Here is a 13,283-nt window from a genome sequence, read left to right as displayed (position 1 = left end):
TACCTTCCTTAGCAGTCCTGTAACAGCTGGATCCTTCCAGATAATTGTTCAGGCCTCTGCACCTCAAGCTAATTTGTACCCTGATTAAGATGACTTGGGAGATGCAAACCGTACTTGAATCTTAATGCCTTCAGAAACAGAAAATGTATTCCACTGGCGACAGTACTCTTGAAAATAATGATTTAGCATTGTTTTTTTTTTCTTTAGGCTTCATAAAGATTCAACGTATTTTATAAACTCTTTCAATACAGTGTCAAAATAAATTAGAAGTGAAATTAGCAGATATACGCATATAAATATGTTGTTATTATTTTCATTATTAATATGTTGATATGTTGATTTTTAATATTAGGAATGCAAGAAAGACAAATATTTACTGCACATCTATACTTTCTTAATAGGGAAAGAACTGTGAACATAACTACAATGACTGTCTGATCCAGTCCTGCCCAGATGAGTATTATTGTGTGGATGGAATTAACAATGTCACCTGCATTCCCGCTATTACATCCACTCATAACGTGACTGGAATCACTCAGACAACCGATTGGAGCCCCCTTATCAATCCCACACCAGTGCTGCTGTCCTCAGCTCACTTAGAAGCAAGCTTACACAATGCATACCAAACAGAAGGTAAGATAAAAGACTTATCAAATGCACATTAATTAAACAATAAAGTTATTTTTTTCCTTGTGCAGTTTACGATTTCCTTCATTTTGGAAAATTACTATCAAAATGAAAGAAATGATCAAATGAAAATGCATACATTTATTTATCTTGTTGTTTCTTGTCTATTGATTTTCACCATAGAATATTACCATTACAAACATGTGAATCTTGGTCAAAATGACCATATTACTGGAACTACATGACACAACTGCTAAAAGACCCTGTATACTAGTTTCCAGTTTAGAAGCTATATAATAGCTACAGACACATTGTTGTGAAGTATGGAGCATCACCAGTAGGAAGTGAGAAACTATAGAATACCTTCATGATTATATTTAATACATGTGTTTAACTATGGTTAAAACCCCTATGATACCAGCCATACATTCCATATCTTCAGGATCTAACACTGCAGGGCAGGTCCAAACCTCAAGAAGGGACTTTTTTTTGCTTAGGCCATCCTTGAAATAGTCAATTTAAACCCTTCTTTACATGAAATATTTAATACAGGCCAATTCAAAAAGGTTTTGGGCAGCAACTAATTTAATGTTAAGAAATCCATTAATCTAGATTTTTCTCTTTGAAAGAGAAAAGGAGAAATATAAAAGCTTTTTCCTGTACATGAGCAAATGAGCAGATTTCAGATAGCTATGCTTCTATTCCTCCGTTTCCATTGGTGAAAGTTAATTTTCTATTCCACAATTCAACCACCCACCGATTTCTTATTTTAAAACAAAAGTATTTCTTCTTAGAGGTATGATTTCCTTTTAAATCCTTTGTGTGCATTTCAAATTACTTTATTTTAGCCAAAATGTGGATTCTATTCTCATCAAAACCCAATTTATCTACTTTGTTTAATTTCTTTATCATGCTGGTTTTTTTGCTGTTCCACACTTCAGAGCTCCTTGATTCAAGTGCCCTCACCTATCTTTTTGAAAAAAATCAGTACTGCCTTTGTCTGTCCAAATAACAAAGCTGCAGCGTTTAGCCACTGAATATTAACCCTGTCCACTTCATTGGACAGGCCTCACATCAGTCTCCACTTAGTCCCAGTGACACGTTTAGCCAATGTCCGCCTGGAATTTCCACCCCTTAAACATTGTTATATCTCTGCAGCAGAACATAGCAGGAGCCTGGTTCAGGTCTTACATTGAAGCTAACCCCCTTGGGTTCACACTTTTGAGTGTGAACAGTCACATTTCTTATATTTCTTAATGTGTCCACTCAGCAGACAAACCTATGGAAAAAAAACCCAAAAAACAGCAGGTGAAAATGTTGTTTTGGTCTTCAGAGGTCAGATTTTTCAACTATATGCCTGTAAAAAGGCCTGGGAATGATTTGAAAACCTTGTTCTAGGTGACTACTAGCTTGGATAAAAATCTGGGACAAATTGATCAATTAGAAAAAATTCTACATCATGTTTTGTGAAGACTGGACCTGGAATTAAATGTCACACCTATAATAAAAAATCATAAAAATATTGAAAATAATAAGAATAAAAACCATTGCAATTGCTATAAAAACCTTTAGACACTGCTAGAGAGCCTTTATCTGCTGTTATGCAATGAAAAAAAACTTCAGAGTTGCCTTCTGGTGTGAAAAAAAGGAGCACTGATAAGAAACTGATAAAAAACTGATTGATTACCCCTTCTGAGACAATGATTGACAGCTAAAAGGCAGGCGGAACACAGCCTGAGGCTTCTAGAGGAAGTCTTACCCCCTAAGGGCTCTGAATGGCTGAAAATACAATGAATGACGGTGCTTTTTACCAATCAGATCGCCTTATTTCTCGCGGTCCTGCTTCAAACATTTACTACTATTTACAACAGGCAATAACAGTCAATAGCTTATCCAGGTCTGGAGATAAGCAAGTCTGGGCTATTGTGGATATATATCATGCTTCAGAATAAGGTAAAAACATGGGATATATATATATTGCTGGTTTTTGCTTTTGCGGTCTTGTTTTGCTGGCTTATTGATTGCTTTATCGATGCATATTGGAAGTTTGGAAGTGCATCATCAGATAAAAAGTGACTTTGTGATCGATTGTCTTGGTTTTTAAAAAAAACACATTTTTTTAAAGCTCCGGTTCTCCTTTTTTGAATGATAACATGGTTTATGTGTTGGCCGGGTGTTTTATTGGGGGTCGTGCTAGTTCATTAATTTATTGGTTTATTGCACAATAGTGTCACAGCTGTGGAAACAAACATTATGGTTTTGTTGTGATGATATTGGAGAATACTTACATGTGAGAAAATTTGTGGAGTGGTTTGAAAAAAAAGTTGTTTATCTAGCGTAAACATTAAGTGGAGGCTGGGGAGACCGGCGTGGTCGTCGGCGACCACAATCCGGAATAAAAGGTTAACATTCCAGTCAACATTATTACCTAGAAATATTGTTTTGTCTAATTTTGACTCAAAATGTAAGTTTCCTGTAGAGTTTCAGTCCTTTTCAAATTATGCTATGTTTATAAGATTTAAAAAGGCCAGTTAAATATAAATATAACATCTAATAAATTTGAAAACATAAAACATAAACGTTTGAAATATAAACAACATCAGAACATATATTACAAGCATGTTGAGGTCAGTCAGCCCATCTAGTTTGTTTGGTTGCTAAATAGCTAATTGATCTGAGAGTCTCATCCAGGTGTTTCATGAAATAAGTCGGTGTATCAGCAGTTTTTCACTTCTGTACAAGCTTTGTGTACTAGTGCTTCCCGATCTTAGTTTTTAATAAACTTTCCTGTAAATTGTTAAGTTACATCCTGTGGTTGGTGTTTCACTATTAATTCAGAAAACAACGCATTGGGTTGACTGTCAGTGGCCTTGAAGATTTTGAATTTCAAGGCAGAAAATATTCAGTTACTTTAGTCTTTCAGAGCAGTACTGTTTATTCATTTTAAACTCTGGATGTGCTGTATCTGGTCCTCTTCTCTGAAGTATTTCCAAAACAATGTTGTGACGAGTTTGTACACAATATTCTGAATGTGGTTCTATTAGTGCATTTTATAATTTTAACATTACAGTACATCCATGACATCTCTTGTTTTAAATTGTTTTAATGCTTACAGTAGATGTATTAGTATGCAATTTGCCTTTTTTATTGTTTCACCATGTAGTTGTCAGATGCTGTAAAGCGGCTGGTTTGGACACTGTGCGAGGAGGTAGTACAGTAGGTCCTTTCCCAGAAGGGTTCCGTTAAGTACAAAAGTATCCAAGTCTGAAAAAAGACAAGCAAAGCCGTAGTCGAGTTGATATTATCTATGAATTTAACTCATTTACTAACTACAAAAATCTAGATTGTTCTTTTAAATTAGGAAGAGCTGTGGTCCTAATATGGATCCTTGGGATACTCCAGTAATTATATCACCTACTGTACATTTAAGTACTCACTACATATCTGTAAGAGTTTTATTAAGTAATTTTAAGAAAAAAACTTAGCCTTACTGGTTTGTAATTACTTGGATTGTGGGATTTGCCATTTCATTCATCTAATGGTAGTCTTTAAAACCCAGCTCCAGTGCATTCACATATAGAACTGGATTTTATAGCAGTTTTTACATAGTTAGACATAGTTTTTTATATTTATACAGTTTTTAAAGATATAGTTTAATTGTCTTCCAATATGCTACATGTTGCTCACATCACAGATCACAAACTTGAGGACCATTTGTTTGATATTGATATGATATATATTGGGAAGCCACCCCAGGAGAATCAACACATTTCTGTGCTAGCAGAATGTCAATCATTCAGTTTGTGCTGTGATTTTTTTTTAAGTAGGTCACCTATTTCCAATCTAAAGCTATATTCGGTGTCCAGCTAACAGGAGAAGCTAAATGCTACTCAAATGAGAGTCTGTAATTAATAATACCAGATCACAAAATTAGATGTCTTCCTTATAGAAGCTAAAAGATATATATATATACTGTACCTATAAATTACAGCTCTTAAGAGTTTGGGGTACATACTGTACCTGTCTTAGATAGCAACTACAAATAGACTGCCTATTAATGCACAGGATTGTGCAATTCGGTCCTAATTTACAAGGTGATTATGCCATTAATGAAGCAATTATTACACTAATGCTAATGTATAGACAAAAAACACTGCTGATATTTTAACACTTCAGAGAAATATAAACCAAAGCTAGAAAAAGATACAAGCTTGTGTGATCAACGGCTTAGATTTGATTGTCATGTCTCAGGCATTTCTCTACCGTAATCTAGACAGCAAAAGGAAGGTAAATCTACTTTACCAACAGATGAGACAGTTGACACAGGGCAACGTCATTGCATCCTGAGGACTGACATCATGATTTTACCCCACTTATCAAACTGTCATACCTGTTACACATAGTATAGTATATAACACACATAGTACACGTAGTAATCTATATAATGTGATTATCTGTTCTGTGATGAGGTTCGTTAGTATATGCAAGACATGTTATATACATTTTATAAGAAATGCACAATCAACAATCAGATTATTATTTAGCTTACCATTTTTAAACTTTGTATACATCTCCACCCCATTATTCTATTAAAAAATATTTTAAGCACACATCATTACAGAAATTACTAAATGTGCCAACAGTCCATTATTGTCTGGAGTGACTATCAGTTGTCAGTCACTCCATAATCTCTTCAGATACTTTAGATGCAGCTGATAACACAAAAAAACTTTGAAGACATAACTATTGAAGCATTGTACCAGCAACATTGAAATATATGTTGTTTGTTGTTTGTCAGTGCTAATGTCACAGAGTGAAAAAGAATGGCTGTGTGGGTGAGGGCACCAGGTGTTGAAGGTTGTATGAATGTGAATTACCTTGATGGTCCAGTGACACCTTAGTGATGATTAGCTGTGTGGGGTTCTGAACAAGTTTGACTGGACCCGTGATTGAAGTGCATCAGTACCCACACAGAGCTTTCCCCCTGGGGGAGGAGTTAGGAGACAGGGTTAAGAAGGCCTAAAAGGCCTCAGTGAGCACAAAACTGGGACCTTTGGAAGAAGGAAGATTAGTGGGACAGATTGTGGCAGTTGGACCCAGGAGAGGACTCAGACACCAGGGACTGGGAGCAGTGAAGGAAGACCCCAACATAGTCTTTCTCCCCCCTCTACACCAAACTGGACTTGGGGACAAACAGGGCAGAGGGGGAGACAGCAGAGACACATTGTCAGGGACGGCCAGGACTGGAGATGATACCTTAGGAACTTCACAGAGGACAAAATCGCAGGACTGGATTATTTTGGGATATTTGTTAGGTAACTGGTGTTCAGTGGTGTTCAATTGGCGCTTCTGGCTAGTCTGGAATGGTTGTCTTTTAGAGTTGTTTTTATTGTAATGAACTCTGTTTGAGTGGACTAGAAAATAAAATGGCTGTACAGTACTTCAGCCATACTGTCTGTGTGTCTGTTGCTGGATTGTGCGGACACTGGTGATTCTGGGAGATGAATAGAGCCTGTGACAGAACAGTAAGGGGCCCAGTGCCTTGTATAATCGCTAGGTGGTGTAGTCATGTAGAGGGAAGGAAAACTATAATTCTTGTTTGAGGGGTCAACTATCAGTGACATTAAGACATAATTTAGTTTTAATTCTATGTGATGTCCAATTCCCTAAGCACAGAGTAAGAATATTTGCTGCTGTTTTTATTTTTACATTTGCAAACATGAGGAAGCAAAAGTTTAGAAAATGAAAATGAGAAAGAAGAAATTTGAACTGAAAAATTAATCTGCAATATTAATAATAATAATAATATGAAGTATAATATACTAAGGATGCAGGGAGGAATACATTATGTTTAAAACATGATAGGTTACTATGACTATAACCATCTCAAGGTGCTTCAAAATAGTTTCAGTATTAAGAATCGACGCAATGCAGGTAAATACTATTTAATCACCACACCAAAGAAAAACAAAACTTTATACTTGTTAAATGAGAAGCCGAGCTACTTTGGTATACTAGCAGTAACTGTAATACAGTTATTCTGACATTTATTACAATATTAGCCTATAGACTTGGCATTATTCACAAGCCAGAATTGTATAATGTTTGCACATGGTCTGTCATGACAAATGCCCCTTATCGTTTTTTGCTGATCACTTTACCTTTGAGTTGTGAATTGTGGTTGATTTTGATGATGATGGTTCTGTTTTAGGAGTATTATCACATGCATGCTACAGTATGTCAAATGGCACTGTATACATGAAGTAAGAGAAGGGAAATAATATTTGAATTGATTGAGGAACTGGAATCTTTCTTCAAGCACACGATTCCACTGATTCAAATGATAATGTATTTTTGCAACCTTTTGAGCCTATTTGTCTTTGTTGCTCGAGTTAGATTTTTTTAGTCATGTCTCCTCACTTTTTGCCTCCATACATAGTCTTTTCTTTTCAGCCTTTATTCTTTTTGAAGTGGTTGGGGTTATTATTCCTCTGAAGTACTCTGTTCCTGTCGACCCAATTTCCCCCAGAAAAAAAAAACATCTGCAATTCTAAATCTTGTCACAAATCCAAGCAATATAATGCATTCTTTCATTCTCAGTTTCTCTTTTGTCCATTTTTGTTTGTCACTTTAAAATAATAGCCTTTATGGTGGCTAAACCCAGAGGTTTTTTATGAATTTCAGCAAAAGGCAGTGTAACATTAAAGGAAACTGTCATCATTTACATTATTACCTAGATAGTGAAATTGGAGCTTTGCATCATATTTGTGACCTTCCCTTGGTTATAATATTTTTAGTTACACATGGCTAAAAGTTGTGGAAAGTCAGTCATTGAAAGCAAGTATTGTCTGTTTCCTAGAGTTTTGTGCATTGTTTGTAGTTTTTAAGCAGTTTACTATTTTCAAAAACAGATCAGGTTTTGCGTATTTGTTTCTTTCAGGGATGCAACATCCCTAATACACAGAGATAAGAAAATTGAATGAGATTCAATAAAAAATGCAATTATGGTTGTATGTTTTCCATCTCTGAGTGACAGAGAGTCACCAAGAAACGGAGTTTGAACAGGGGTTTTAATTCCTAATTTAATTTGATTCAGAGTGCAATTTGATGTAAGGAATGTAATACTCTGGTGCGGAATAGCACCATTTGTCCTGTCTATAGCCATAGCTCAGAACATAAATAACGGAAGGATCTGCATTTACTCGACTCTCGAGATCTCTAAACCACACTTACACTTTCATTAGGAATGCAATTTACAGAGTTGTGTCTGTCCACTGTGTGAAGCCTGTTCTGCAATGATGAGGGAAAAAAGCAATCATTTTTGACAGATGACAGAATGTACTTTAGCTGTAGATTTAATTCAGAGTTAAAACAACTAATTTGTTTTCTTATAACAAGTTTTCACTCTTTGCAATCAGTTTTAAGGACTATAAACCTAATCTTTTCAAAACATTTGACAGGTTTGTTAATTAATTGCATTAATTCAGAAGTCCAAGCATCCCAAGGATGTGATAAAAGTACAGCAGATTCCAGTTATATACTGTATATACAATAGATATCACAATTGTCATTTTATTTCAGTAAAATGCAATGTGCTCCATTGCTGGTGAGTAATTTTTTTGAAAAAAGTTTTTTTGCATATTTTAATGATTAGCAGCTTTGGATGTTAATTTCAAACTCTTAATAGCATGTAAGCTGTGACATTCTACTTTGTATATTAACAAAGTTCGTCTGACTCTAAAAACAAGATTATGTAAATTGTGCTTTGGTGCAAAGTCCTTCATACATCTGGCACAAAGCTCCTTTGACCCAAGTCTGTTTATTTCTCTGAAAAAACATCACAATTACTGAAACATCACTTTACTATGCTGGACATCTAACTATGAATCAAATAGTAATATAGTTCTGAGTGACGGATTCACTGTGCCTGTGGCTTCTGACAGTTTACATCAACCCTCAGTGTTTGATGAGCGGAGGACAAGACCCATCCACCTCCTTTCTCAAGTTCAATGGATTTTTGAGCTGTATAGACCTCTCATTGCATTCAGTCTCCAGAGCGTTAATGCATATTAGTCTCTTATTTCTGCAAGTCAGGAGAGAAAGCAGTATGCTAATTTGACTTAAGTTCAATACTTATCCACATTAACCATGAGACAGAAACAAATTCCATTTAAAAAGAGTTTGTTTCAATATGTCTTCAGAATGTTATTTCTGAGGAGACACCAATTATTTTTATTGGGTACTGAGTGACACACTCCCTTATGCAGCTGATCTGAACGTATCCCTGGCAGGACAGCCTCAAGTGCTTTGCTCTGTACCGGGGGAAAGTCATCACAATCATTGTTTAAGCTTTCGATGGGCCTTTAGATGGAAATTTCTTGGAGTGGTACAGTATGTTCTCCATTCAAGACAAGTCTAAGTGGCTTATAAACAGTGATAGACAATGCAGTGCATACTGGCAAGGTTTTGCAATTAGTTTAGCATAAAAGCTCTTTTTGATCAAGTATTGATCCACATCTAATAGGGCAAACATTTAAGTAAAGTGCCTACTTGTCCAAACTGCAAACTCTTTCTGTAATGGGGAAAACAATTACTTTTTGTCATCAGTCATCAGGTGAGTGTCACGTGGCAGGAGGCAGCCGGAGGTCGGACCCTGTGCGTGGCTAACTCCGGTGGAGTCAGGTCGGGAGGTAGATCGAGTTCCAAAACAGCATGGTACCAAACGAGAGGCGAAGTCGTAGTCTTAAACGAAAGCGAGGAGTCGAAGCCAGAAGGGTTCCGAATCGATGGAGAACTAAAAACGAGAGGAGAAGTCCTGGTCAAGAGGATAGTACTGAGTCGGTAGCCAAAAGGTAGTACAGACAGTAGGAGAGACTAGAAACTAGTTTCGGAGCTTAGGGAGGAGACTTCGATAGTGAGAGAGGTAGAGGAGGAGAGTGAGGGTTTAAAGAGTGTTTGGTGTTAATTGGTGTCTGGGCGTTTAGAGTGACTAGAGCTCGTGGGAATGTGGGAGCGCTTGCATGCTCACGTGCAGTTTGTGACTGTGAGTCATCATTTAACTTTGTTCTTGTCAATATACTACTGATATATCACTGTACAGTATATAGGCCTGCTGTATTAAAACATGTTTACAGCTGCTCATCATTATAAAGTACTCTAGTGGTTTAAAATTAATTTCAGTTCCTAATGGAGTTTGTAGGTAACTGGGGCACATTGATTGGCAGAGTGGTTTGTTCAGTACTTCTTTTTTTGCTTTTATATATTGGAGTTTTTTCTGTATTGTTATTTTTATTTTGAACAACTGTATAATGTGAAGGGTTCATGCTCTTCTTACCACTAGAAATGTTTTGAAACATCATCTTAATGCAAACCTTTCAAAATGCATATCTTGTTTCGGTGAGTGTTACCATCTGCATTCAAAATGATTAGCACTGATGAGAACTATTCATCCAAAAAAACATTAATTATGTCATCGTGGTAATGAGTCAGATAAAAATAAATTAGTTCATAAGAGTGCAGTTTCAGATGAGAATGATTGTTAAGCTCATGCATCTTAAAAACATTATTTTGTTTTGTAATTATTTTACAAATATCACATTCAAATTTTATTCTTGAAATCAACAGCCATTGAGATCAGCAACAGAAAAAAAATATTACCTTTTTTTCTATGAGTGGCATGCACTCTGGTCTGATTCTTGTTAATGGATCACTCGCAAAATCAGAAATCAATAATTGTACTGTAACTTATTGGTCTGTACTTACTCAACATTATTCACACCAGAGTCATCTCTAACGTAGGCAACTCAGGATGGTTTAACTGAGTTTCATTCATAGATAAGTTGTAAATAATCAATATGTTCCTTGACAATCTGTCAATAGCAAAAATAATGTTTTGCATTCATTGTCTGTGTGACTGAACCCTGATGTTCTTGTACTGTAACTCGGTATCCACTTGAAGAAAGTTTACTTTCTCCATATTGACTTCAAGATCTGATGACAACTAAGGTTGTGTCTCCATATTTACAGAATTAAGATTTGGTACAAAGATTCACAAAATCACAGAAGAAATCTCTAATTTTCATAAGAAAAAAATCTTTACATTGTCGTGATGAAAGAATATGCTGTTTTACAGCTATTTTCAGTGAGAATGTCCTGTCCTTGCTCCAGGACTTATAGTACGAACACAATACAAGCTTAAAAGCTTTTTGTGCTTTATATACAGGTACTTGCGTTATTCTTCATTCTGCATTGTGTGCTTATGGCTTCCCCTGGGAATGTGTTGTAGTCTATATGTCCTATGCATAATATTTTTTATATCAAGTGTAAGACAAAAGGATTGGTTTCTGAATGTTTTTTTTATTACAGGCTTCATGCATTCTCTTAGCAGAATTAGCTCCCTACAACAGGGACCTCAATATTGCAGACAAAGCCATTTCCTGGCAAGTGTTTGAGAATTTGTAAATTCTATCTAAAAAAATCCTGTCAAATGTTCTACCTAAAAGTTAGGTGATACAGAGTAACACAACCAGTAAGTGTCCTTGCTTGAACAGAGCTAATCCTCTGTGATACAGTAATCAAAGGTCTGAGTCTGGATGGGTAAACCAGAATGGTTATTTTTTAATTAGATTTGGTGGGGGAAAAAAAGTGTTCATCTCAACTTTACTATCAGATGTTAATATCAGGATTTCAAAACACTGACATTACCTACCAAATAAATGACAATTTACAAGTTAAAAATAGTAATAATCACACTTCTTTAGCACTTTTCTGGACACTCCACTCAAAGTAATTTCCAGGTAATGGGGACTCCCCTCCACCACCACCACCAGTGCTCCAGAACGCTCACCACACATCAGCTATCAGTGGGGAGGAGAGCAGAGTGATGAAGACAATTCATAAATGGGATAAAAATTATGATCAATTAGAAAATCATTACCATTATGAAATGTAAATGAAAAGGCTGGTCTAATTGGTTCAAATTGCTGTCATTCAATGTGTTTCCAATTGCCTCTGTAAGCTGACTCGGAAAAGAAAAAAAAACAAAGGCTCTGCTTTGCTTCCGTTACAATTTTTATTCAGTCCAGTTTGTCTCAAATGTCTATGCAAGCTAGTAGACACATAGGTCAGGACTACAAGAATTTTCAGCTGTTTTTCGGGGCCACAACTTGATAAATTGATCTTTGAAGACAGAAAAAAAACAAGTTATTGTTTTTTTCCTAGGTATTTCTGTCTTGTGAGTGGACACAGTAAAACATATAAGAAATCAGATGGGGTTAGCATGAGTTTAAGCCCGAAGTAAGTCTCCACTGTCTGTATGTCCAGAGATATCGCAAATGTTTGAAGGGACATCCCTCCCGGTGAAAATTGCCTCTCAGGTCTGAGGTACTATTCTAAATTCGAGAACTATCTAAGATCCTATTACAATAAACTCGCAACTTCTGCTTTAAGCAGTCAGCTTCATTAATAAAAATGTCAAGCACTCCTGCAAGAGATAGTAAGTGAGCCTATACAGTCATTTAATTTACTTTTATTTACTGTTTTTATACTTATATTTAATATCTTGAATTCCTGTAAGAGGTTAGTAGGAGATTTTAATATGGATTATACAGTAAATTTTGACTGTACTTGAATTTGACTTTACACGCTACTCAAAATCCCTAGCCCCCACATAAATGATGAGTAGACTGTATTAGATATCATAGACTAATGGTTTGACTATGGAGTCAAAACCTAGTGGCGCCCCTGCATCCACAGGACTTGAGTTGAAAACCTCTCCTTGGCTCTGACTAGTGATGTAACTGATGAATTCCAGATATCATTAAATCACTGACAGACCTCATTCAGTATGCAGTCAACTTCTATGCACAATGCATAGAAAGATTTAAGCTCTTGGTAGATGGAGCATGACACCATAAGCCGGAAGCCACATGCACAGCAAAACCAAGGCAAAATATCTACAGTCTACTGTATTACTGGCCTGCCAGAGGGAATTGGAGACATTGGTCTCAGCTCACAAACTGTACGTGCCTTCGGTAGTCTCAGTCCCTGCACCTCTCCAGAGATCAAGGCCTATAATCATCTGCTTTCATGGTTGTCAGACAAAGGGACATTTGTGGGCATAGGGGAAGATATTTGTTAAACTGTAATGGAAGACAATACTTCAAAACACACCCTCTCCCTTATATCCCATGCTGAAAGTGGTTCAACAAAATGTGGTGGCTTGCATTTACATGGAAAATAACACACTCAACTTTTAGAATTAACAGTGATTTGAATTGCTTGTAGTGATAACACTTGTCACTGTAGTCTTTCTGTTGTTGGCTTGCTAATACATTTACCTCCTTTTATATATTATTGATCAGTTTTGTGATATAGTAACATAAGAACATTATCTGAATACCTTTTGTGACGGTATAAAGATATACAGTAGATTATATATATTTCTATGTTGCACATTTCCTTTTGTTCACTTCCAGGTGTGAATCTCAAATAAAATCATTTCTACCATCTACAAAAACTTTCAAAACTCAGTTTTTTTTATTTTTTTCCCTTTTTTGTTTGATAGTTCTTTGTAATTGTTTTTGTACCTGTGTACTACAAACAAAATCTGAAGATGTGGCCCTACAATTAACAAGGATAATCATGGAAAGAAGATA

The 13,283-nt window shown here is 36.0% G+C and overlaps 1 protein-coding gene across 1 annotated transcript in view; it reads left to right on the top strand.

The window, feature by feature from the left end:
* Positions 1-13,283, top strand: part of eys (EGF-like photoreceptor maintenance factor) — a 341,768-nt gene that overhangs the window by 150,345 nt on the left and 178,140 nt on the right. Inside the window, exon 33 of the mRNA XM_088934016.1 lies at positions 402-633. Coding sequence (XP_088790142.1) covers positions 402-633 — 232 coding nt within the window. The remainder of the gene's footprint in view (positions 1-401; positions 634-13,283) is intronic.

The sequence above is a fragment of the Atractosteus spatula genome, chromosome 15 (genome assembly GCF_055471065.1).
Source record: "Atractosteus spatula isolate fAtrSpa1 chromosome 15, fAtrSpa1.hap1, whole genome shotgun sequence".
NCBI lineage: Eukaryota > Metazoa > Chordata > Actinopteri > Semionotiformes > Lepisosteidae > Atractosteus > Atractosteus spatula.
Note: the sequence above shows the minus strand (reverse complement) of the source record. Positions and strands in the feature narration are given on the sequence as shown.